At 38.3% G+C, this 22,376-nt stretch overlaps 2 protein-coding genes across 3 annotated transcripts in view; both read left to right on the forward strand.

The window, feature by feature from the left end:
* The window catches only part of LOC145766139 (uncharacterized), a 32,890-nt gene extending 24,095 nt beyond the window's left edge, over positions 1–8,795 (forward strand). For both annotated transcript variants that reach the window (XM_082577795.1, XM_082577796.1), the window contains exons 24-30: positions 168–357; positions 765–971; positions 1,391–1,548; positions 4,725–5,481; positions 5,735–5,901; positions 6,006–6,110; positions 6,635–8,795. In XM_082577795.1, the coding sequence (XP_082433921.1) occupies positions 168–357; positions 765–971; positions 1,391–1,548; positions 4,725–5,481; positions 5,735–5,901; positions 6,006–6,110; positions 6,635–6,718 (1,668 nt within the window). In that variant the 3' untranslated portion in view covers positions 6,719–8,795. The remainder of the gene's footprint in view (positions 1–167; positions 358–764; positions 972–1,390; positions 1,549–4,724; positions 5,482–5,734; positions 5,902–6,005; positions 6,111–6,634) is intronic.
* Positions 8,796–11,784: 2,989 nt separating this feature from the next.
* Positions 11,785–22,119, forward strand: LOC145766061 (xaa-Pro aminopeptidase 1-like). The gene is made up of 16 exons (XM_082577718.1): positions 11,785–11,955; positions 12,512–12,637; positions 12,924–13,059; positions 13,416–13,495; positions 14,255–14,414; positions 16,182–16,263; positions 16,587–16,758; positions 17,513–17,653; positions 18,029–18,165; positions 18,272–18,343; positions 18,783–18,867; positions 19,343–19,493; positions 19,915–20,004; positions 20,215–20,291; positions 20,515–20,613; positions 21,506–22,119. Exons 1-16 carry the CDS (start codon positions 11,839–11,841, stop codon positions 21,620–21,622), a joined length of 1,842 nt encoding a protein of 613 aa, XP_082433844.1. The 5' UTR covers positions 11,785–11,838; the 3' UTR covers positions 21,623–22,119.
* Positions 22,120–22,376: the final 257 nt, after the last annotated feature.

Raw genomic sequence — 22,376 nt, forward strand, 5'->3', positions numbered from 1 at the left:
TATCAGTTGTTCATGCGCTTGACGAGGGCTAACATGTTGTGCTTGTATAGCCGAAAACGTTTGCAATTTTTAGTTTATTTTTTTACATTAGGGTAAGTGCCGTTGCTTGGTTTCATTTGTTTATGGTTTAACAAAGTGACCTCACTATCAAAATGGCGTCTTCCCAGGTGTTTTTGAAGCCGGTCGATATTGAGGAAGTGACAGATTACACGGAGGTCATAGACGAGCCAATGGACATATCGACCATGATGAACAAGATAGACCAGCACAAGTACAACAATGTGGCTTCATTCGTTGCCGACATCAACCTCATATGCTGCAATGCTTTGGAATATAACCCAGACGTGTGCGCAGAAGGTTTGTCTCAACCGTGTTTAAGAACGTTTTTCATTACAAACCCTTGTTGGCAGTTGTTCTCACCAAATCAGTTCTCTTTTGCATCAATGCAACATCTTCATATGTTTTCAAACGTTAAATTGATGTAAAAGAAAGACTAGTTTGCTATCTGGATATCGAGCGTGCTTCAAAAATGTCGTTGTATAGCGAATATAATGTTGAAAAAACACTGTTTGGGGCAAAACTCCTACCTGGTAGCCTACAACACTACTTTTACATGTCATTTGTGTCATTGAAAGTAGTCTGACAAAGCCAACACATTCCATCTCCGCGCAATTGATGCCAAATTTTTCAATCCTTTATTTGCTGTGTTAGTTGTGCTTTTGCGTTTGTAACTGTTTGACCAAGTGAGCCTTATCTAACGACAGACAAAGCAATCCGCCACCGAGCGTGCCTTCTTAAAGACATCGCCACCGCCATTATTCAAGAGGAATTGGATCCCAACTTCGAAAAGCTCTGCAACGAAGTGACAGAAGCCAGAAGAAAAAGAAACGCCAACCCCCTTAAGTTTGCCCCGTCTTATTTCAACGTGCTTCCAAAAGCAAAACAACGCCAATTACAAGCAGAGAAGCAAGGTAAACTTAAATCGTTTGCTGGACAAAGTGACTAAAATTATATGCACAACAGGTACAGCGATGTACCAGCGTGCTTCAGTCTCGTTAGCGTCGTCGTATAGATTCTGCCATAAAACTCCACAGCAACACTTACGTTCATGATCATCATGCGTCATTTCCCAGCAGAATGTTGGCTTTTCTTACATCTGCCCAATTTCTTTCCTTTAACCATGTAGTACAGTACCTTCAATGATTGACTACTTATTTTAGCCAATCACATTCTTATTGTTTTATTTAAAAACAACAAATCGTAGCCAAAAACATAAGCGAGTCATTTAATGAAGCCTCTTTATTTGCCGTGTTTTTAAAAGTAAGCTTGCATATTTTCATGCATACATTTTCATCATACTCAACCAATACCCATTGTCTTCAAATGACAGTTGAAGTAAACGCCACTGTAGAAGATGGAAAGTCTTCCTTAGAAATGCAGCAAGATGAGTCAGAGTTAAGTAAATCCCATCATGCTCCTCCAAGAAAGAAGCGAAGAAGATCAACCTGGGCATCCGGGGTCATTCGAAGGGCAAAGAAGAGAATCAGGGTGAGCGGATGATGATTATACTTTTCTGTTGGGTCATTCTATGCCAACTCAACAGGTTTTTGGAAAAGTGCAAGCTCGACCGTCTTAGATTTTCTTGAAATTCACACTAAAGTTTCATATTAATGTATAATGAACACAAAAAAAATTTCAGCTCATTATCTCAAGACGTTTAGAAATTATAGCCCTTCAAAGTCACCAAGGTCCCTCAAAATGCGTTCGCATGTAAATTTTCCTCCATGTTTGGGTCTTCACAACTTTTCATGTAAAGCATTTACAAATCTGAAATTTGGTATTCTGATTAAGAAGCAGCCCTAGTTTTCATATCAACCATCGAAATTGCTAATTTCAAATTAGTTTTAGATATAGAACCTTTTAAAAATTGAAATTTTTTACATTTGAAAAAATTACATCAATGTTTGATGTCCGCTATCTCCCAAACCAATAGTCCCAGAACTACCATTTTGCATATTATTATTCTATACTAGTTGGTAATTAACCCCCGTGAGACTTACACTAAAAAAAATTTGAAATTATTGAAGTTTGGAGGGTGCAAAGATGAAGCGCGAGCAAAAAAAGCGCAAAATGCGCCATCTTGTGGTTAATATTTGACCCTGTGGACAGTCATTCAGGAAGTTGAAACTTTCAGAAAAAAATCTTCTTTGCCTAAGCTATAAACAGTTCAAGTTTCAAATATGTAACCCAACTCCTTCAATAGTAAATGCAGCTGTGAAATCATGAGTTTGACCATCACATGCAAAAGTCTTGGGGGTGTGAGGTAGTGTGGCTTACTTGGCAAACATGAAAATGTTTTGAATTTTGCTGAGGACACCCTTTTAAATTGTGAAGTTGTCAGAAAAAATAACTCCTTCAAAACATTTTTGATTTTAAAATTGATTTAGGGGTGGCCCTCTCCCCCTGAAGTTCTGCGCCCTCCCCCAAAATACCAAATCTTTATATCTCAAAAACTGCTGGAGCTAGAGATACAGTTTTTGTGTCAAAAGATGCAGAAAACATGATTTCCTATCTGCTTTCTGAACAGTGATTGTGCCTATCTTGAGTAGAAAAGCAGTTATTTCAAAAAGCCTGTTTTGGGTATTCCAGCACAAAGCAGCGCTGAACAAGTATTTTGGTCCAAGTTATTCAATGCACAAAGTTCATAAACTAACTTGTATAGCTGGTTAGTTTCAAGGTAAAAATGAAACTAAACAAACAAGCAAGCAAACAAAGAAAAAAAAAATGAATCAGCAATAGGTAGTAGCAGCATCACATCAGAAGATGCTCTCACAACTCACGAATGAGTACTGGGTTCCATTCCTGGATATTTTGTGTATAATAAGTCTTCTACAGTTGCAAGGGCATGGTGGCAGACAGTACAGATTAAACACAATGGACTATGATCGAATTATGATTATTTTGTCATCACACTGCAAATGAATTGTAATGACTTGCCACAATCTTTTGTGTCCGTCACTTTGCCTCCAGTGTTTAAGTCTTATGTAAGATGTTCTGACTTGCAAATCTCAGTGTAAATTTTTTTTTTTTTATTCCTGGCCGGGGATGTCCTGTGACAAATATATCCTGTACACGTATGGAGTTATATTATTATGCTGTTCAATATTCTTTGCCTCATACTGTTGAATGTGCTTTGCTAACTACAGTACCATACTTGCTTTGTTGTGTTAGTGCTCCTTTATTTTACTGTTACCAGCTCAATGCGCTATTGAGCAAGGCATTTAAAGATAATTATGCTGAAACACGGAAAAGCCATCTGCCCGTTGTGATGGTTATGCATGCTATGATCTTAAAAAGTCAACAGTAAATAGCAGAGATTCATAAAAACATGAAACAATACAACTCTCCTGATTTGACTTAGTTATAGCTGCGAGTTGTGACCTATTACTGATTCATTTGACTTTTTTTTCTTTGTTTGCTTGCTTGTTTGTTTAGTTTCATTTTTATCTTGAAACTAACCAGTTTTATACAAGTTAGTTTATGAACTTTGTGTATTGAATAGCTTGGACCACAATACTTGTTCAGCGCTGTTTTGTGCTAGAATACCCAAAACAAGTTTTTTCTTAAATAACTGCTTTTCTGCTCAAGATAGACACAATCACTGTTCAGAAAGCAGATAGAAAATCATGTTTTCTGCATCTTTTGACACAAAAACTGTATCTCTAGCTCCAGCAGTTTTTGAGATATAAAGATTTGGTATTTTGGGGGAGGGCGCAGAACTTCAGGGGGAGAGGGCCACCCCTAAATCAATTTCAAATTCAAAAATGTTTTGAAGGAGTTATTTTTTCTGACAACTTCACAATTTAAAAGGGTGTCCTCAGCAAAATTCAAAACATTTTCATGTTTGCCAAGTAAGCCACACTACCTCACACCCCCAAGACTTTTGCATGTGATGGTCAAGCTCATGATTTCACAGTTGCATTTACTATTGAAGGAGTTGGGTTACATATTTGAAACTTGAACTGTTTATAGCTTAGGCAAAGAAGATTTTTTTCTGAAAGTTTCAACTTCCTGAATGACTGTCCACAGGGTCAAATATTAACCACAAGATGGCACATTTTGCGCTTTTTTTTGCTCGCGCTTCATCTTTGGACCCTCCAAACTTCAATAATTTCACATTTTTTTAGTGTAAGTCTCATGGGGGTTAATTACCAACTAGTATAGAATAATAATATGCAAAATGGTAGTTCTGGGACTATTGGTTTGGGAGATAGCGGACATCAAAAATTGATGTAATTTTTTCAAATGTAAAAAATTTCAATTTTTGAAAGGTTCTATATCTAAAACTAATTTGAAATTAGCAATTTCGATGGTTGATATGAAAACTAGGGCTGCTTCTTAATCAGAATACCAAATTTCAGATTTGTAAATGCTTTACATGAAAAGTTGTGAAGACCCAAACATGGAGGAAAATTTACATGCGAACGCATTTTGAGGGACCTTGGTGACTTTGAAGGGCTATAATTTCTAAACGTCTTGAGATAATGAGATGAAACTTTAGTGTGAATTTCAAGAAAATCTAAGAGGGTCGAGCTTGCACACCCTGTTGAGTTGACATGGAATGACCCTGTTCTCAACTGTTTCAAAACTGCAAATCAACAAGATAAATCTTTTAGTGAGTTTTCAAAACATTCCAAAACAACATTTTACTCATTTTTGCTTAGATCGATGATGAGGATGGTGCGGATAACAACGACCAAGAGGAAGATGATCATGAAGATGATCATGATGACGATCATGAGGAGGAGGAGGACGTCAGTGATGAAGGAAAGCTGGGCACCGAAGATGAACAGGACACATCTTTCAAGACTTTAGTTGAAAATGAGGAAACAGAACTTCCAAATAATGATGTTGACATTGAAACAAAACCTCCCAGTAGTGATCTTGCAATTGAAAACGATGATGAAAATATCAAGATCGTCAACAAGATGGGACCAGCCGGTGATGCGACAACAGAGGCAATAAACATTCACAAGGATTTTGATGAAGATAAATCGTTGGAAGAGGAACAGCATAATCCAACTTCAACCAAAGAAGGTCCAGAGAAGATGGAAACGAATTCTGAAATTACTCAAATCATCTTAAAAACAGAGGAGGTTGAGGAAATGAAAAAGTCTCCAGCTAAACAAACTCAAGACACGGTAGAGGCAGACTCCAGTATGGTGGAAACAGCTGATGAAAACTTGGATGACTGCAAAGAAGATGTGAAAAACCAAGAAGATGAAGACACATCAATGACTAGGTCTCGCTCTTCCTCAATCTTGGAGGATGCAGATGAAAATAATCATACTGAACAACCATCTTCGGTTGCCGACGCAGAAGTGGAACCAATGGAAACATCCAACGATACTTCGCTGAATGAAAAAAATAATGAAACCGAAGATCTTGAGGAAGGCCACGAGAATACCAAGCTTGAAGCAGGTATGGTGATTTTTTCTGCCGTCAGCTGCATGGTTGAGAACGTGAATGTCTCACCGACTTCCGAAAGGGCGGCGGTACAACGCTCGTTGAGAACACTTCTTTTCTCTCCTGTTTAACTTAATCGAACTCTTTAACAACTTCACATAAGTCTTGATACAACAAATAGAAAAAAAATTATTAGTTTTTTGTTTTTGATTTCCTTGTACGATGAGCATTGAGCAGTGCTTCCAAATTCGCGTTGTATTTTTTTCAGGTGAAAGTCAAAAGGAGCCTCAAACTGTTTGTCGAATGACTCTTCGTTCGCGGAATCGTTCTCACAAGGAAGACGAGTGCGCCACACCCACACCCCCACTGCCGCCCCCACCGCCCCTCATTGTGGATGAGCAGAAGTTGAAAGACCTTCTACATTTCACAGTGCAGGTATGTATCGTATCGTGTTATAATTTGGATCCAATTTTCACTGTTTTGAAAAATCATATCTTTCAAGCCTTTAGAAAGGTATGTTAACGTCGATTTCACCGCAGGCGACAGCGTCTTTCCGAGTAGAAGATCTGGAACGACTTTATTCGGCCCTCAACAGATGCATTCATAGGCACAGGCATGACTATGACAAAACCACCCTTGTTCAGGTAAAGCATTGTGAGTTGATTCGTTGAGCCTACTTCATACTGACATGACATCCAAGCCCAACTCTGAACTTATTGAAATGTCGAAGCCGTAAGACATAAATACCCACTATTGTTATATGTCTCCGTCCCTGGTTTTACTTAAGCATTACATTTGCATGCACACATGGTTTCTCAACATCATTTACGCCCTACGTCCGAGTCGTTTATTAAGCACGTCGTTTTGTGAACAACGAAAGGGAACATTAAAAGAAGGCGGTTCAACTTTCGGAGTGCGCAACACTCTTCAAAGACAGTTTTGCATTTTGTAGGTGATTAGAGTAAATAGTTACAAGTAATTTTGTTCACCTCGGTGAACATAGTTTTCGTCGGTGGTTCAAAACCTCTGTAAGTATGAAATGTATTGTATAATGTATACTGCCCGCATTTAAGCTTCAGACGAAGCTCTCCCATTTAAGGATTGTTTTCAGACGCTTTTATTATTAATTCAAGAAAAAATTGTTAATTTTGTTTTTGTTTTTTTCTAGGAACTGACCATTGAGGTGATGTCAAGCGTGAAATACGTCACAAAAGGCAATGGTTCGACGTCATGTCAAAATAGAGTTGTTTAGTTCCGTCTTTACCTTTTTTGTTCTTTTGCATTCTTATATTTAGTTTCTTTTCTGTTTACGTTGTGGAAAATTTGTGTTTATGCGTCGGAAACTGTTTTGGGCTTGCGAAAGTCGATTTTTTTACATTATTTGACATCAAAACGCCAAAACATACGGGGACGTTGAAGCAATGCAAGAAGTGGATCTTTTCTTGGCTTTGTTCGTACTTGATTCACTGAATTTAAAATTCAATATTGGATTGGTTTAAAAACGGTGTCGTTTTCTCTTGAATCGTTAATTCAGCTATCTCATGTTAGCAGCTGTTACCTAGCGAGCAAAATTCCCCATTTTTATTTTGAATCAAGGTCTACAGAGGTTCAATCTAAACAGAAAGGATTTCGCCAGTTTAGATTTTGAAGCCAAGTGGTTATGGGAAATCATCTCTTCTGCGCATTTTGACACCAATTTTGTCATTTTACGACCAGTAGTTTTGAAATTGAGGTATTCGAAATTTCAAGGCCCATGCCCCACATCTGTATGACTTTATAATGTGCTAAAATTTTGGTTGAAGAGTTTATATCCTAGACTTCACCACGTCATGCCTAAAGGTTTTTGAAAAACGAAGATGTAAATTACCCTAATATTCGGTCCGTATACTTCATTGTTAAGCTGCTTTTCTAAGAGCAGGATTTTCAAATAAATGTTCGCCAGTGATATAATTCGCAATAGTAGACATATGTTGTAGTCGTTGACTAGGCTTCGTCAGTACCAATCCGATTCTAGCCACAATGGTCTCTTCATCAACTCACTGGCCTGGCACTGACGAGGCTTGGCGAAAAGTGTTGCATTCCTGTCTGGATTTTTGACTGACACATTTACGTACTTTTAAGCCGTACTTTAAAAGATTTCACCTCCTTAGCCAATGTTTAAGCATGGTTTACTACAGTAGTAAAATGAACTAAAATCTAAATTCTGCTCTGTAATATCAATTTCATGAAAAAATCTTCAAAAGTTGGCTCGATAGTGAAGCCATGCAGATTTATACTTTTTTTTATGTAAAGAGAGAATCTCTTGACGCTTTTTAATCAGTTTTTCCGCTATCCGTATCCGTTACATTTTACTTTGCTGACTGATTTTCATTACCGCTTTATTGGGAAACTCTTTTCAAAAATTTGCAGAAAATTATGTCAATTCTTTGCATCTAGGTGCTTCTTATGTTAAGCTTCTATAGCCATGTAGCAAAAGCCATCTTTTTCTTGCAATGTGAAAAGAACGAAATTTGCTACATGGACTGGATAACATCCAAAACTCCCGACCAGGCCCTGCCAAAAGTACTTCAATAGATAGAAGTGCGGAATCTTTGTTAAATTTTAAATTGATTCCAGACCTCAAATTTATCGTTTTTTACATTGATTCATAGTCTACAGATGATGAATCAATGCGGAAGAGGTTGATTTGCTGTCTGAGTATAAGTCCGACTGGACATAAAAAGGGAAATCCGTAAAGCAGAACAACTCGGAGAAGGAAACATCTATGTTACGACGAATAAGTGCTGATACCATTATTTCTAATTGTTGCAAAAGATGTACAGATCTAGCTCAACGTAAGTTGATGTGGCTACGTTAATCATAAACAGGCAAACAGAAATACAATTTTTATCTGCTACTGCATTTATGTATTAATTGTTTGTGTGGGTACAGTTTTGTTTCTGAATTAAAAAAGTTTTGTTTTTATAGGACAGTATAAACGTGGTTGCAACGGAAAATAAAAAAATGTGTTGTTGGGCAACTATCATTGCCTTGTTTGTCGTTCAGAAAATTTTTGCTACATTTTTGACGAGTGTTGGTATCAATACATGGCGTTATTGAGTTCTGGCTGTCTACCTAGCCTATAATATCCGTTTTCACATTGATTTAATGCCTACAGAGGTGGACAATAAAAATTGGACGTTTTTTGAGCTGGACAATTCATTCAGATACGGTAGCCTATTTGTCATTTTTTGTCTAATAAACGATATTTAGTAAAAATATCGTGATCACTCTGTGTGATGTCATGAAAAAGTCGTGCTTTGAGTGTTTTTGGTTCTTCCTCCTTTCAACAAATCTATCAGTCCTTTCACTGCATTAACTTCTGCAAAAAATAGAGGGGCTATAAATAATTGTGGCCTGGTCAAGTTCGTTTGTCTGATTTGATCAGGACTATTTTGAACCATAGCCTAAATAGTCACTGAACATTTTATTTGATAGGCCGAGAACTTTTTTAAAAGTAGGCTATTTGTATTGAAAATGCTTTCAAACCAGTAGCCTATTTGCTCCTTTTATTGCTCGGTTCTGGCAAATTTAATGGAGTTTAGCAGTGAATTTAAAGTTAGACATTTTACGTGGAGTTAAACAACTAAGGAAATAATGCATTAGGCCTATTCCTAAACAAACATTGCTCAAAAAATTATTGAACTGACCTCATTTAGCTTAAAAAAGGAATGGATTGCCTTTTATACTGGGGAAGGCTACGACACTTCAGACACAATAAGTAATTGTGATCGTCAAAAAAAACTTTCATCTCAAACCCGAATTGTCTACGGAATTTAGGTTTTAATTTGGTGAAATGAGAAAAGTGTCTTGATCAAAAAGCATTATTTGGTCTAAAAATGCAGGAAAGTGACCAAAACAAGGTTAAATTTGTCTACATTTTTGGAAGGCGGATCCCTACAACATTATTAACTTTTTTTAAACTTCAACTTTTGCATTGTCTATTTTGTCTTATAAAAATTCACTACATTGAAAACTCTGGTATTCTTTATAGTTGTTATATTTGTAACCTCTGTGAGCCACAAAGAAAAGGTAACCAGCATTGGGGTTTAATTCTAACTTTTTAGGTACAATTGCATCAATATTATTTACCAAAAACTACTACAGTATTTTCAAAACTAATCTTAAAAACGTCATGAAGCAAAATATAGCCCACCGCAAGTGGTGATAAAAATGAGCACAATTTGAAGAGAAAGTCGTCCGACTGGCAACCTTGCTAAACATTTGCATGAAATGCGATTGTGAAGTGCATGTTAGAGATGCAGCGAACCCAAAATTTTTATCCGCACACCGCACCGCAACTGACTCATCTATCCGCGCACCGCACCGCACACCGCAATTTATCTGGAACTTTGACACTGCACCGCACCGCACACCGCAAATTACAAAATTAAAAAAAAATATTTTAACGAGTTATTGTTTAGAAAGTCAATTGTAGGAAAAAGCATCCATGGCATATAACTGGTAACCTAGTACCAATACAGTTGTGCACTAATTGGCCAGGCTAACCAGATCATATTCTCTTATCAGCAATGCATCTAAGTTCTAAGACATAATACAAACTAAGACAAATAGAATGTTCCTGGATCCAGTATCAGGACTTTTGAACACTTTTTGTAAGCAATAATGCAATTATAATGCCAGTGGCTATATGAACTACACACACAAGAGTAAAACTTATAGCCTGAACTCACTGGGCTAACTGATATAGTAAATAATGCGGTAGTTGCGCTAGGCCTATAGCCTGGTAACTGAGCTTATCAGCTAGGCTACTAACCAAAAACATTCGTACAGCTTCCCTGACAAGCAAGCCCTAAAACCCTGTCAACTGCAAGCCATTTGCAATTTGCATTTGCATAGCTTTCCATCTTAGGGTTTCCGAAGGGAAAAATAACTGATCCGTGTTTCCAATTTAAATTTGAAGTTTCATAGCTGATTCTTGAAAAGTTGAAAGTTTACGTTTACGAAAGTTTAATTTCTTGAAAGTTTACGTTTACGAAAAATTAATTTCTTGAAAGTTTACGCGGCAAGCGGCGCGGCGCGGCTTTGTCATTTCAACCTTCCACGCGGCGCGGCGCGGCACGCGGCGAAAAAGTCAAAAGCGGCCGCGTACGCGGCGCGGCGCGGCTTGCATCACTAGTGCATGTGCTGTGCTGCTCATCAGCTGCTGCATTTAAGTGCTTTCACAGTTTCAGTGCATTGCACAGAAGAATACAAAATTTGCGGTTTTGTCCTTGCGTTAAAACATTTTTTCTGTTAGTATATATGATCACAAAGTGTTTTTGACGCATTGCTATAGTCATCATCATTCGTTCAGTCGGTTCTGACTCTCGGTCCATCTATAAACCTTCTTCCTCCATGCCCATCCCACTGTCATTAGTCGCAGCATTGAGCCATCTTGTTTTGGAATGATCCTTCCCACTTTCTCTGCTGAAAAAAACAATCATAGTACTATACAAAATTGGTAGTAAGAGGAACAGTTCCTTTTTAAAAAGTATATGTAATAGGTTTAAAAAGTTCCATCAGAAAGTTTATTTTTGGTACACTAACACATCAATATAGACAAAAGTGCAACGTAAAGCAGACATACACACAAACAAGCCAGTGCACCAGGAGGCCACAAAAGAGCAACGTTATTGAGGTGAGGCTTCGTTTGGCGTTTATTGAGGTACAGCATCAGCTACTAAAACTGGCACATAGTAGTAGTACACTGCCACCAGCCCACCACTGTACATGTAGGCTACATAATGAGCAAAATTATGCTTGTTTATTTTTGACAAAGCTTCATGTTTTCTAAGAAACTTATCAAAAGTAAGATAATGTTCAAATAAATACTGTGGCAGGCTAGTGTGGTTGATTGTACTTTGTAGCCTATACGCCAATTGCGAGTACAATGTAGCTCGAAGCTGCAGGTTTTCATCTGACTCTTTTTAGGAGCTATTGTCAGAATGAAATAAACTTATATGTGGAGTATAAAACAAATAAACTAATGGTGACTTAATTGGATGATAGCTCCTGAAGAGAGTCAGACAAAAACCTGCAGCTATGAGCAATATTCTACTTGCAATTTTCAAGTTTTGTGCCAACAATCAACTCTTCATGTAGCCTATATCACCCACTTTGCCACTCATGTTATTGCACAAAAATAAATCACTTGCTGTGCCCATATTCTCACATTCAGCTTGTAGCACATAAAACTGATTGAACAAATCTGTGAACACTAGTTGCAATTTACCAATTGGCCATCTAGTTTTTTTGTTTTTTTTTATTTAGCAAGAAACGTTTTTCTGAAAATCTGTAATTTTTATTTGCTTAATTTTTGGATGGTTTAAGATGAAGACTAAAGATACTGCAAATATTCTACTCAAACTTCGAGACCTTATGAGGTCTGGCTTTAAATGTGAACACCCTTTGCAAGCTGTCATAATTCCATCTTCTGATGCTCATCAGGTACAATATTTGACCTCCGATAAATAAGCTTATTGAAATAATTTTTAAATTGAGTTTCGAAGTTTAACGATAATTGTAATTTACATTAACGATGTTTATTTTATTACATACAAGAATTTTTGAAGCTGGTGCACAAGTCTCCACCCTGGTAAAAAATGCTATGATGTCATAGACAGGAATCGACCAAAACACAAGGGTTGAAGTGTGTGAATATGTTTATTTTCAATAATCCTTCAATTGTATGTTCTTCTTGTGGCTGAGACCATCGCAGGTCATGTTGGTATATCCAGGCACAGCAGCCAATGGATTGTGTGTTTATTGAACATTGTTAGGTCCACATATCTATCCTGGTGTCAGTAAACAGGACATTGGTAGATAATGTGTCTATGCAGTCTGAAGTTAGCATGTTGAAAAACGCAAATCAGCAATTGCAATAACAAGCCTTTGTGGTTATGTTTTGAACTCAATCTGAAGATCTTTGTATGCAAAACTAATAAAGTTTTAGATACCTTTTCTAGTTTTTATTACGTTTTTAACCAACATCTGTTTTGAACAGAGTGAATATCTTGCGCCATGCGATTTGAGACGAGCTTTTGTAAGTGGATTTACAGGTTCAGCAGGAACAGCTGTTGTAACACTAAATAAAGCAGCATTATGGACAGATGGGAGATATTTTTTACAGGTACTTCATTAAAATCAAATTTTGTGCTTTCAGAAAATAGGTTCTACAATTATTTTACTTGACTGATCAATGCAGATGTTTGTTGAAGATTACATACAAATTACAAAGTCTTAAAATTAAATAAAACAATTTTTGTATTTCTTAGCCAGTAAAAAGTCTTGTTTTTTGGATACACTATTCAAAAACTATAGCCTGCACTATTTTACATTGATTTATCTTGTTAATGCTGTGCTTGTGCAATTGCATTGTATTTTTGTGAAGATTGTATTATGTTTTTCATTGATAGGCAGAAAATGAATTGGACTCTAATTGGATGTTAATGAAAATGGGAGTAAAAAGCACACCAAGCATAGAAGACTGGCTGTGTTCTGTTCTTCCTGACCAGTCCCATGTTGGAGTCAATCCTTTTCTGTATTCCTCTGGTATTTCAAAAACTTTGTCACTCTTTGGTTTAAAATTTTAGTCGCCAGATCAACAATAGATAACTACCTAGGTGTAATTTTTGTATTCTATTTGCAGGATACTTTTTTTTTTTTAGAAAACTTGTGAATATGATGTGACTCTTAAGCTTTAACATGTTTATTACCTTCCTATGTGCTGCTAAAGTTAATTCTCAACTTTAAAACAATTTTCTCAAACATTTTTTACTTGAAATTTTATCAATGATGAATCAATATTACGTCAAAAAAGTTCTCAGACAAAACATCATCAACTTTCAATATTTACCCAGTTTTGTGAATGACAGAATCATTTTGACATGTTGCATGTAATCTGTAAGGCTCGTGGAACAAAATGAAAACTGCATTGGAGAAGAAAGGCCATAAACTCCTTGAAACTTCTGAAGATTTAGTAGACAATGTAAGTCAAGGTTGCAAGATAGCTTGTTTGTTTTATGCATCTACACAATGTTTTTTGATCAAAAACATGAATCAGCGACAACAAGCAACAACGTAAAGTATGATATTATTCACAATTTTAAACCAACGAAATGTTAAAGCATGTGTTTTGGCTTAGCATTTCCATGGTCTAGTGGTTTTATAGTGGTTTTCTTGGTCAACCTTTTATAGTCACGTGCTCCTCTCAAACAACTATCAGAAATGTGAACGTAAGAACTTCTCACAGTGGCTATGTAATTAGGTGTGTGGTTCAGCACCAAATGCCTTGATGTTCCAAATGACCATTGCCAACAGCTTATGAGCCTTGGGTTATTAGCATAATTCTGAAGCAATCTGATATTAGAAGTTGTCCAATTAATAAAGCTTGACCAATGACCAGTTGTCGGCTGCATAGCCGAGTGGTGAGAGCCCTAGTTCGACATTTGACACAGCTCAAGAGCATGTGGTTGTGTCTTTGACAAGACACTTAAAGGCGTGTTTCTGTGTCTGACACAGCATGCGGTTGTGTCTTTGACAAGACTCATTGAGTCTTTGGCAAGACACTTAAAGACATGCTGTCCGATAGCAGAGTGCCCCCCCCCCCCCTTCAACTACTATACGGTAGTCCTTGATTTCTCATGATTGCGGAAAGTATGCTGCTCCAGAAAGAGAAATGCCTATGGCCTCTCTTAGGGTTATGGCCGTCTGAACTGACCGGTATGACCACTACGCTACTGTCCAGGTGTGGAGCAATCAACCAGAAACACCGTCCACTCCTCTTGTTGCGGTCTCTCCTGAGGTGGCAGGCAAATCCATTTCTGAGAAGATTGAAATGTTCTGTGAGGAAATGTCAAAAAAAGATGTCAAGTTTCTTGTGGTCACTGCGCTTGATGAAGTCGCTTGTGAGTTAATTATAAATCAATCTGTTGACAACTTGCGGAAGTCATATGCAGAATAACTTTGTTTGGAATGTGCTAATTATGCACTTTTGTTATTTTGCTACTTGCATATGCCGGAATGGCCCGATTCGGTGAGTCCGATTCGGTGAGTTCCCTATTCGGTGAGAGCCTTTTTCGGTGAGAGCCCTATTCGGTGAGTTTTTTTTTAAATTATTGCGCGCCGTAGCCTAATTATCATTGCCGTTATAGGGGTTAGGGGATAGGGTTTTTGGGGTTTTTTTGGGAGGTTTGGGTTTTTGGGGGTTTTGGTGGTTTTTGGGGATTTGGGGGTTTGGGTTTTTGGGGGTTTTGGGGTTTTTTGGGGGTTTGGGGTTTTGGGTTTGAGGTTAGGGGGTTTGGGGTTAGGGGTTTTAATTAGGCTACGGTACCCGATAATTTTCAAAAAAAAATTCAAAAAAATCACCGAATAGGGCTCTCACCGAAAAAGGCTCTCACCGAATCGGACTCACCGAATAGTAGCAGACCCTGCATATGCTCGAATTATGCTCCAATGCAGTTGCTACTCGCTCTAGAAATGGCACTTTTGCAAAGGTTGAATTCATTTCTTAGTCACACCATGGCTTGGTCACACTAGCAACCAGGCCTCTAAACTCCTTTATTTTTCCGGCGACCAAGTGTGACCTAACAGAGCTTCTTCCCGATGGCCTATTCTCGCGGCCCAGCAGCCAAAATAAAAAATCCGTTAAAAATGTGTTAATTAATATCGTGTTTTGCGTTCACTCAGGTCAGAACAAGGTACACAAGGCCCTGAAACATATTTTCAGTTGTAAATGCACCAACCAAGTAGTGTATAACTGTACAGCTAGTTTGAGTTTTTATACATCGCCACTCAGACTTATAGCGAAACTTATGAGCAATGTTTTTTGTCGGCGTGTGAGAGAGACTTTGACCTGTCGGCTGCATAGCCGAGTGATAAGAGCCCTGGAACGGCAATCGAAAGGGCGCCGGTTCGACACCGCTCAAGAGCATGTGGCTGTGTCTACGGCAGGACACTTAATGGCATGCCGGAAGGTGAACACGAAGATTGGCTTCCTTGCCTTCCCGAGTTCCCATCCACTTAAACTAAATCTTCAACCGGTGTAAGCCTAGATACGACAAACAAACAAACCTGTTTGTGAAAAAGGTAGAAACTGCAAGTGAAGAGAAAAAAGTTTCACCAACGTGACTGGAGAAACACATTCAAATACCAACTCAAGTGGAGAAATGTTGGCTTGCGGAAGCCGGAAAACAAACATGGCTTACAGGCGCCCTAGTTTCCGAGGCCACTTAACGACTTCTCGCGACCATGGCCGCCGGGAGCTTAGAGGCCTGGTAACTTCACATAAAGTTGAAATTAAATTATCGATAGACCTCATTTATATAATGACACTTCGTTGACTTCCGTTATTTACGCAGCTGAACGTTTAATTGGCAAGAACCGAAACAAAAGTGTTGAAATTTGTAATTTTTGATCTTCAAATCGTCCTCTCCCAGCTAGAACAGAGAGAGAATAAGTAGACATTGAACCAACGGAAAAAGAAAATATTTTCCTCCTCAGGTTATGTCAGCATATCAATTTCATAATTTCAAACATATGCACATTGCACAATGTTTGTAGATCTTACATGCATTTACTGTCTTGAGTTAAGGCGTATCATTTTGATGTGTCGACTTGATCATCATTTAAATTATTGCTCATTACCATTGCGAATCTTCGAATTTGCCTTACAGGGCTTTTCAACATGAGAGCTTCCGACATTGAGTACAATCCTGTTTTCTTTGCGTATTGCGTTATCGGTGTGGATTCTGTAAAGTAAGTTTACATCTTTTTGTATGATTGGATGTTGCTCCGGGAGAAAAATGATTCAATATTCAAGACTACGCTTTGGGAGCAAGCTTAAACATTTCGTTTCTACAGTACATCGTTGAGGAATGTTTCCTTGCTGTAAAAAAAATGTAACTTTCCTTCCGTCGCGGCCGGAGAGAAAGAATTCCCTCTCTTAAAGTATTGTTAGCTCAGGTCTGAATACGGTGCCAACGCCTGTTATGCGTCGCATTGCATGTGCATTTGAAATCCTGGTTGCTAAAAAATAAATAAAAGTTCAAACTACCTGCAATTTTTCGTATTCTTTTCAGTTTGTTCATCAAGAAGAGTCGAGTCAACGAAGAAATCCGAGAGCATCTTGGGAAAGGAGTCACTATTCATGATTACGACAACATCATCAATTTCCTCGTGGAAAACTGCTCGTCGGAAAAAACTTGGTTGAGCACTTACTCAAGCCATGCGATTACATCCGCCATATACCAGGTTGATATGCAAAGCACGTTGGGCAGTCACTTTATTTGACGGAAATTATGCGTTTAGCAATTTTGCGTTGCTGTTTGCAGCCACGAGAAAACCTACATACAATTTGCCTCTGTTACTAATTAATTTTTTGTTTACGTTTTTTCAACACAAGACAACTGTTGGTTATTTGACTGTAAATCATTAAGCTTTAGACACCAATGTCAATATGAGGCAAAGGCACACATGTGTGATCACTGCAAATACCAACGGTGGCCAACGTGTTCTTTACTTGTTGTTTTTATTGTCTCGGAATTCTATGTGGCTTTGTGGCAGACGTCGGTCACTTATTAAGGCATTTTAAAAGCTCACTATTTTAGTCTCTGCTTTTCCTATGTTTCTTGTGACCGTCTGAAGGGAAAGCTATGCTGGTCAAATGCCACCATTTTTTATGTTTTTAGCAGGTGAATGCTGTCAATGAGCTTTCAGGAGGCTTTAAAGCCAAAGTTCATCTTGTAAACGCGAATCACGTAACGTCAACGCCGTTGCGTTGCAACGTGTGACGTCAATATCGGCGCATTTACTCTTCACACATTTTGGTTTCAATGGAAACAACAGTGTCTATAACGGAAAAGCTAAATTTTATGATTCAAAAGCTGTACAGTTTTCATCAATAGTAATAACTCGTCATTTCATAAGGTTAACGCATTTTTTCGTGTCTTGAGGTTTTTTCTCACATTTTCTACCCAACGTATTTTGTGTAACTTTTCTTTATCAGAAATATCGCGTCTCAGACATGTACAATCCGGTATGCACTGCAAAGTGTGTCAAGAACTCGTCAGAAATTGAAGGAATGATCTCAGCGAACAACAAAGACGCTGTTGCTCTGTGCAGATACTTTCACTGGATGCAACTGAATGTGAGGTTGCACTACTTGTCTTTGTTGAACATACTTCAATACCACCGTTCGTCTGGTTTGTTTGTGGTGTTTTACTATTGAACAGTCAACCCATCCAGAGAAGCAATCTTTTTTTTACATTGCTTCAGCGTCCATAAGCGTTAAATAATAAATATAATATGTAAAAGGACTGATCTACTGGCTGGGGAGAGGAGCAATTGTCAAGGTATGAGACACTAACCACTGAGCTAGTGAAGGTTTGAAGCAAGCACTGTCCTTAAAAGTGGATATCAACTTTTTTTGTGGTCACATTTGCTGCTTGTGAAGAATTAATTTGAAATTTCTGTATTGCAAATATTCAACTTTTCGCTGGATTTACTGTCATCTTGTATCCAGGTACCGAAAGGTGACGTCACAGAATGCTCGGCAGCTGCAAAGTCGTGTGAGTTTCGTAAAGAAGAAGATGGATTTGTGTCGCTGAGCTTTGGGACCATTTCAAGTTCAGGGCCTTCTGGATCAATTATCCACTACAGGTGCTTGAAACTGAAACTTGTTCTTTTTTAACATTACTTTAAGAACGTTCTAAAATAAGAGACGTCCATTCGTGGCAATTTTTTTTTCTTAATTTCTTCGTTTCAGTCCCAGTCCAGACGACGATAAGCCAGTAAAACCAGACCAAGTCTATTTGTGCGACTCAGGAGCGCAGTTCAGGTAAGAAATATCCAACTTTGAATTTTCTTGATTTGTAGGCACTCTTGATTTTATCTTTAGGCTTCTTTGATGCAAAATGGATGATGAATTGATGATGTAAAATGATCTAGTTTGCTAAAAAGACTTTCAGCAAACCAGAGAGATTATTCTAATGGAAAATCGTGTTAAAATCTTGTGACAGAAAGCTAACAGCTGAATTTTAGCAGAAAAAAAAACAGATTTTAATCATAATGCTTTCTGCAGACACATTATATGCACTCTAATTTCGAACTAATTCCAAACGAACAACATTTTATCTATCCTTAAACATTTCAACACAAGCTTCCGTGAAACTGTTTCTGTTTTCAAAAAAAAATGTTTTTTTCACTCCAAATGTCAAACTGTTAGTATAAAATGATAAATATTTGTGATGTTGTGCATCTTTCTCTTATATTGCCAGAGACGGAACCACCGACACTACGAGGACCATGCACTTCACCCAACCTACCCAGCACGAGAAAGAGTGCTTCACTCGTGTCTTGAAGGTACCAGCCATCACCATGGCCAACTACTTTCTCTACAGCAATGCACTTGGCCTTGTTGTGATCATTACTTTGCCAACAAGATTGGTTTTCATAATTCAAAACTTTTCGTGTTTTTAGTACGTTAGTTACACGCATCCCATACAATCATTTTCTGTTAGCTACTGTAGACGCCTAGAGAAAGACGGGTACGATTGGTTGTGAAGTCATAGTTGCAAAGTGAATGCGATTGAGTTACGTTATGATTATACAGTCCCTAGATTGAGTGAAAATCTTTCAATGCGACGCCTGTAACACAGTTCCGGTTTCCATAGCGCTTACTGTGGAACAAAGTAACTTTTTTTCTGTATCAAAAAACTGACAACTGATTATAAGCACCATTCTTAAAATCTCAGTGACGGTTAGATCGAGATATCACTAGACCACTAACTGTGGTAAAATTTTTGAAGCCTTTTTAACTACAGCAATCTAATTTCAGGGTCACATTTCCCTAGCAAGTGTAGTATTTCCTTCAGGAACGAAAGGATACTGGCTGGACACACTGGCACGCATGCACCTGTGGAAGGCAGGGCTGGACTACAGGCACGGCACAGGTCATGGTGTGGGCAGTTTTCTCAATGTCCATGAAGGTATATGACTGTACGCGCTGGGCTCTGTTTTTCAAAGAAGTCGTCCTCTTCGACGATACTTTTTTAGCGTAATATTTTTTATTCAATAACACTCAGCAACAAAATGCAAAAGTTGTTGAAGTGGGATATACCACGCTGCACGCGCTATTGATCTACGTTTTAAATCGAAAATTGCTTATTCTAGCCTATTTCTCTTATTCAGTTTGCATTCGGACAACAATAGCTTAGTTTTCAAAACATTTTTTCCTGATGGCTGGCAGTCTTTACTACACTCGCATTCCCAGACAGCTAATCAGTCTTTTTTTACATTGATTCAGCGTCTGTAAAAAAGTAGTATGTAAAAAATGTAAAAAAGGACTAATTTGCTGTCTGGTTTACTGGTACCAATCTACATGGTGTTTTCAACCACCACTCGTTGCAGGCCCTGTTGGAGCTTACATTGGCAACAGTGACAGGGTGGTCAGTGTCGCCGCTGACGTCGAAGTCAAACCGGGGATGGTGATCACAGACGGTGAGTTTTCTCCACGGCCAAACTTTGCAATTGTAAGATTGTGTACCAATCTTTTCTTAAAACTCAGGAAAATGTTGGCGCTTCTGCTGTTAACACCCTTTTGCCAGTTAAAATGTGTCTTCCATATCGTATGATTGCATGATAATACGGTTGTACAATGTACATAGCAGCGTGTCTATCCATGAACATGCTGATAAATGTTTCTGACAGAACCTGGATATTATGAAGATGGAAAATTTGGAATTCGTATCGAAAACGCTCTGCTATGCAAGGAAGCGCAGACGCAGGTGCGAAACCTAATCATTATATTTTCATAATTGGACGTTGAAACGATGCAACAACTTATACGCACCCCCCCAAACAGCAAAATCGGTCATTTTTAGATTGATTCAACGTCTGCAGATGTTGAATCAATGTAAAAATGACGGATTTTTCTGTCTGGAAAGTTTGTGTCTTTCCTATGTCCTGACATCGCTTTTGAAGTCAAACCCTATCTTTCTATTTTTGCAGCACAATTTTGACGGCAAGAAGTTTTACCAGTTCGAGCCGATAGCTTTGGTGCCTATCCAGCAGAAGATGATAGAGCCATCCCTTCTTACTTCAGAAGAGGTAACGTTTAAATTTTTGAGCTTTTCTATGCTGGAGCGACATGACGACATAAATTATAATGTTTTGTAAGATATCGTTTGATGTACCTACAATTAGTATGCTACTGCGGCTCATGGCACGTACTTGACGCACAGTTGCTCATGCTACGAACTCCAAATGCTTTACTGTAGTTTCAAATATGGCTCCAAAATGCAGCAGGAAGTGAAAATTGGCGTTGATTTAGTTTTGTTACTAAAAACGCTGCTAATATTAAACGCAATAGCTTTCCTCTGAGCTACCAGCTCCAGCTTGAATGAACGCAATTGTCAAGACGCATAGTGTGAAACGTGTTGGAGTACGACTTGAAGGCGCAGACACCTAGGCGCATGCCGTGCCATGGCAATTGGTAGGCACCCACACTGCAGCGCCGGCGATTTAGGCGCTATTCCGAGTACACTGTATTTTAGTGGGCGCATAAAGGTACGGTATATTATTACGTTTCTTTTATATATGTTAGGTATAATAACAACGCTCATACCCAAAATTATTGTCATAGATTTTTTGTTTTTCTGCTTGATGGTTCAATGCTTTTCACAGTCAAGTTTTGATTAAACAACAAAAAGTTGTGGTGCGTAAAATGTACTCTTAAACAATTGCACTAAAAACATTAGAGACCTCACCCACATCGCCACATTGTTTTCGCATTACAAATCATGAACTCTTGTATGAAGTCCCTACCTTTCCCTTGAACATTTCCCCAGACAGCAAATCAACCATTTTTTACATTAATTCAACATCTGCAGATGTTAAATCAATGTAAAAAACGATTGGTTTGCTGTCTGGGTCATTACTGCACCAGCACCATACCTGCGTCGTCATTTTATCGACGCTCATGAAAAATTTTGCTGTTCAGGTCACGTGGTTAAACGATTACCACCAGCGCTGTCGTGACGTCATTGGTGTGTTGTTGAAGAAGCGTGGCTACCTGGATACGCATGAGTGGCTGTTGGAAGAAACCAAACCAATGTGACTGAGCGTGTTGGCAAGCGCAATCAATGCAATGACCACGACCAGTGGCTTTAAAATCATCAACCATCTAATCAATCAGAAGTTGTCATCCGTGCACGAACGCTGCATCTCGTCAGTCCATCCGACCGATAACGCGAGACTGTTCTGATGAGTAATTGCGTGGATTCACTGTAGACTCGCTTTTGCATTGTCATCAGTCAGAAAATTCTACTTCGATCGATCAAGCTTAACCCCTATTTTTAAAAGTTTATTGCATTGCTGTGAAACGTTTTTATGAAATCATTTTGAAAACCGCATGATTAAGAAGTTAAAAAGTATTTTGTCAATATCTTTTCTGCTTCATGCATTGAAAACTGACTCTGGCTCTATTTCCTTTTTATAGTGTTTTCATCAGTACTTTTTTTCACTCAACCTTGTTTTTTAACTACCTTTATCACCGTTATTGACAAAGCCGCCAAGATTATGATTGCATTCACTTCAGATCAGGGAACGTTCAAATATTACGTAACGCCTTCGAGGGGGAGGGGGGGGTTTATGCAAAGCGTTACGTTAGCGTCACATCGGGGGGGGAGGGGGTTCAAGCAAAACGTTACGTAACGCTTTCGAGTACGGAATGGTAGTTTTTTGTGCTGAATTTGTAGTGAAAAAGCGTTACATGGGGGAGGGGGGGATTGAAAAAAGCGTTACGTTGGCGTTACATGGGGGAGGGGGGGTCAAAAATTGGGAAAAAAAGCGTTACGTAATATTTGAACGTT

The sequence above is a fragment of the Aplidium turbinatum genome, chromosome 3 (genome assembly GCF_918807975.1).
Source record: "Aplidium turbinatum chromosome 3, kaAplTurb1.1, whole genome shotgun sequence".
NCBI classification, from domain to species: Eukaryota; Metazoa; Chordata; class Ascidiacea; order Aplousobranchia; family Polyclinidae; genus Aplidium; species Aplidium turbinatum.

Excerpts from the sequence above, each read along its gene's own strand:
- LOC145766061 (XM_082577718.1), top strand. The coding sequence starts at position 11,839 with ATGAAGACTAAAGATACTGCAAATATTCTACTCAAACTTCGAGACCTT. Across the intron at positions 13,060-13,415 it reads TCCTTTTCTGTATTCCTCTG|GCTCGTGGAACAAAATGAAA; the intron begins GTATTTCAAAAA and ends GTAATCTGTAAG. Across the intron at positions 13,496-14,254 it reads CTGAAGATTTAGTAGACAAT|GTGTGGAGCAATCAACCAGA; the intron begins GTAAGTCAAGGT and ends GCTACTGTCCAG.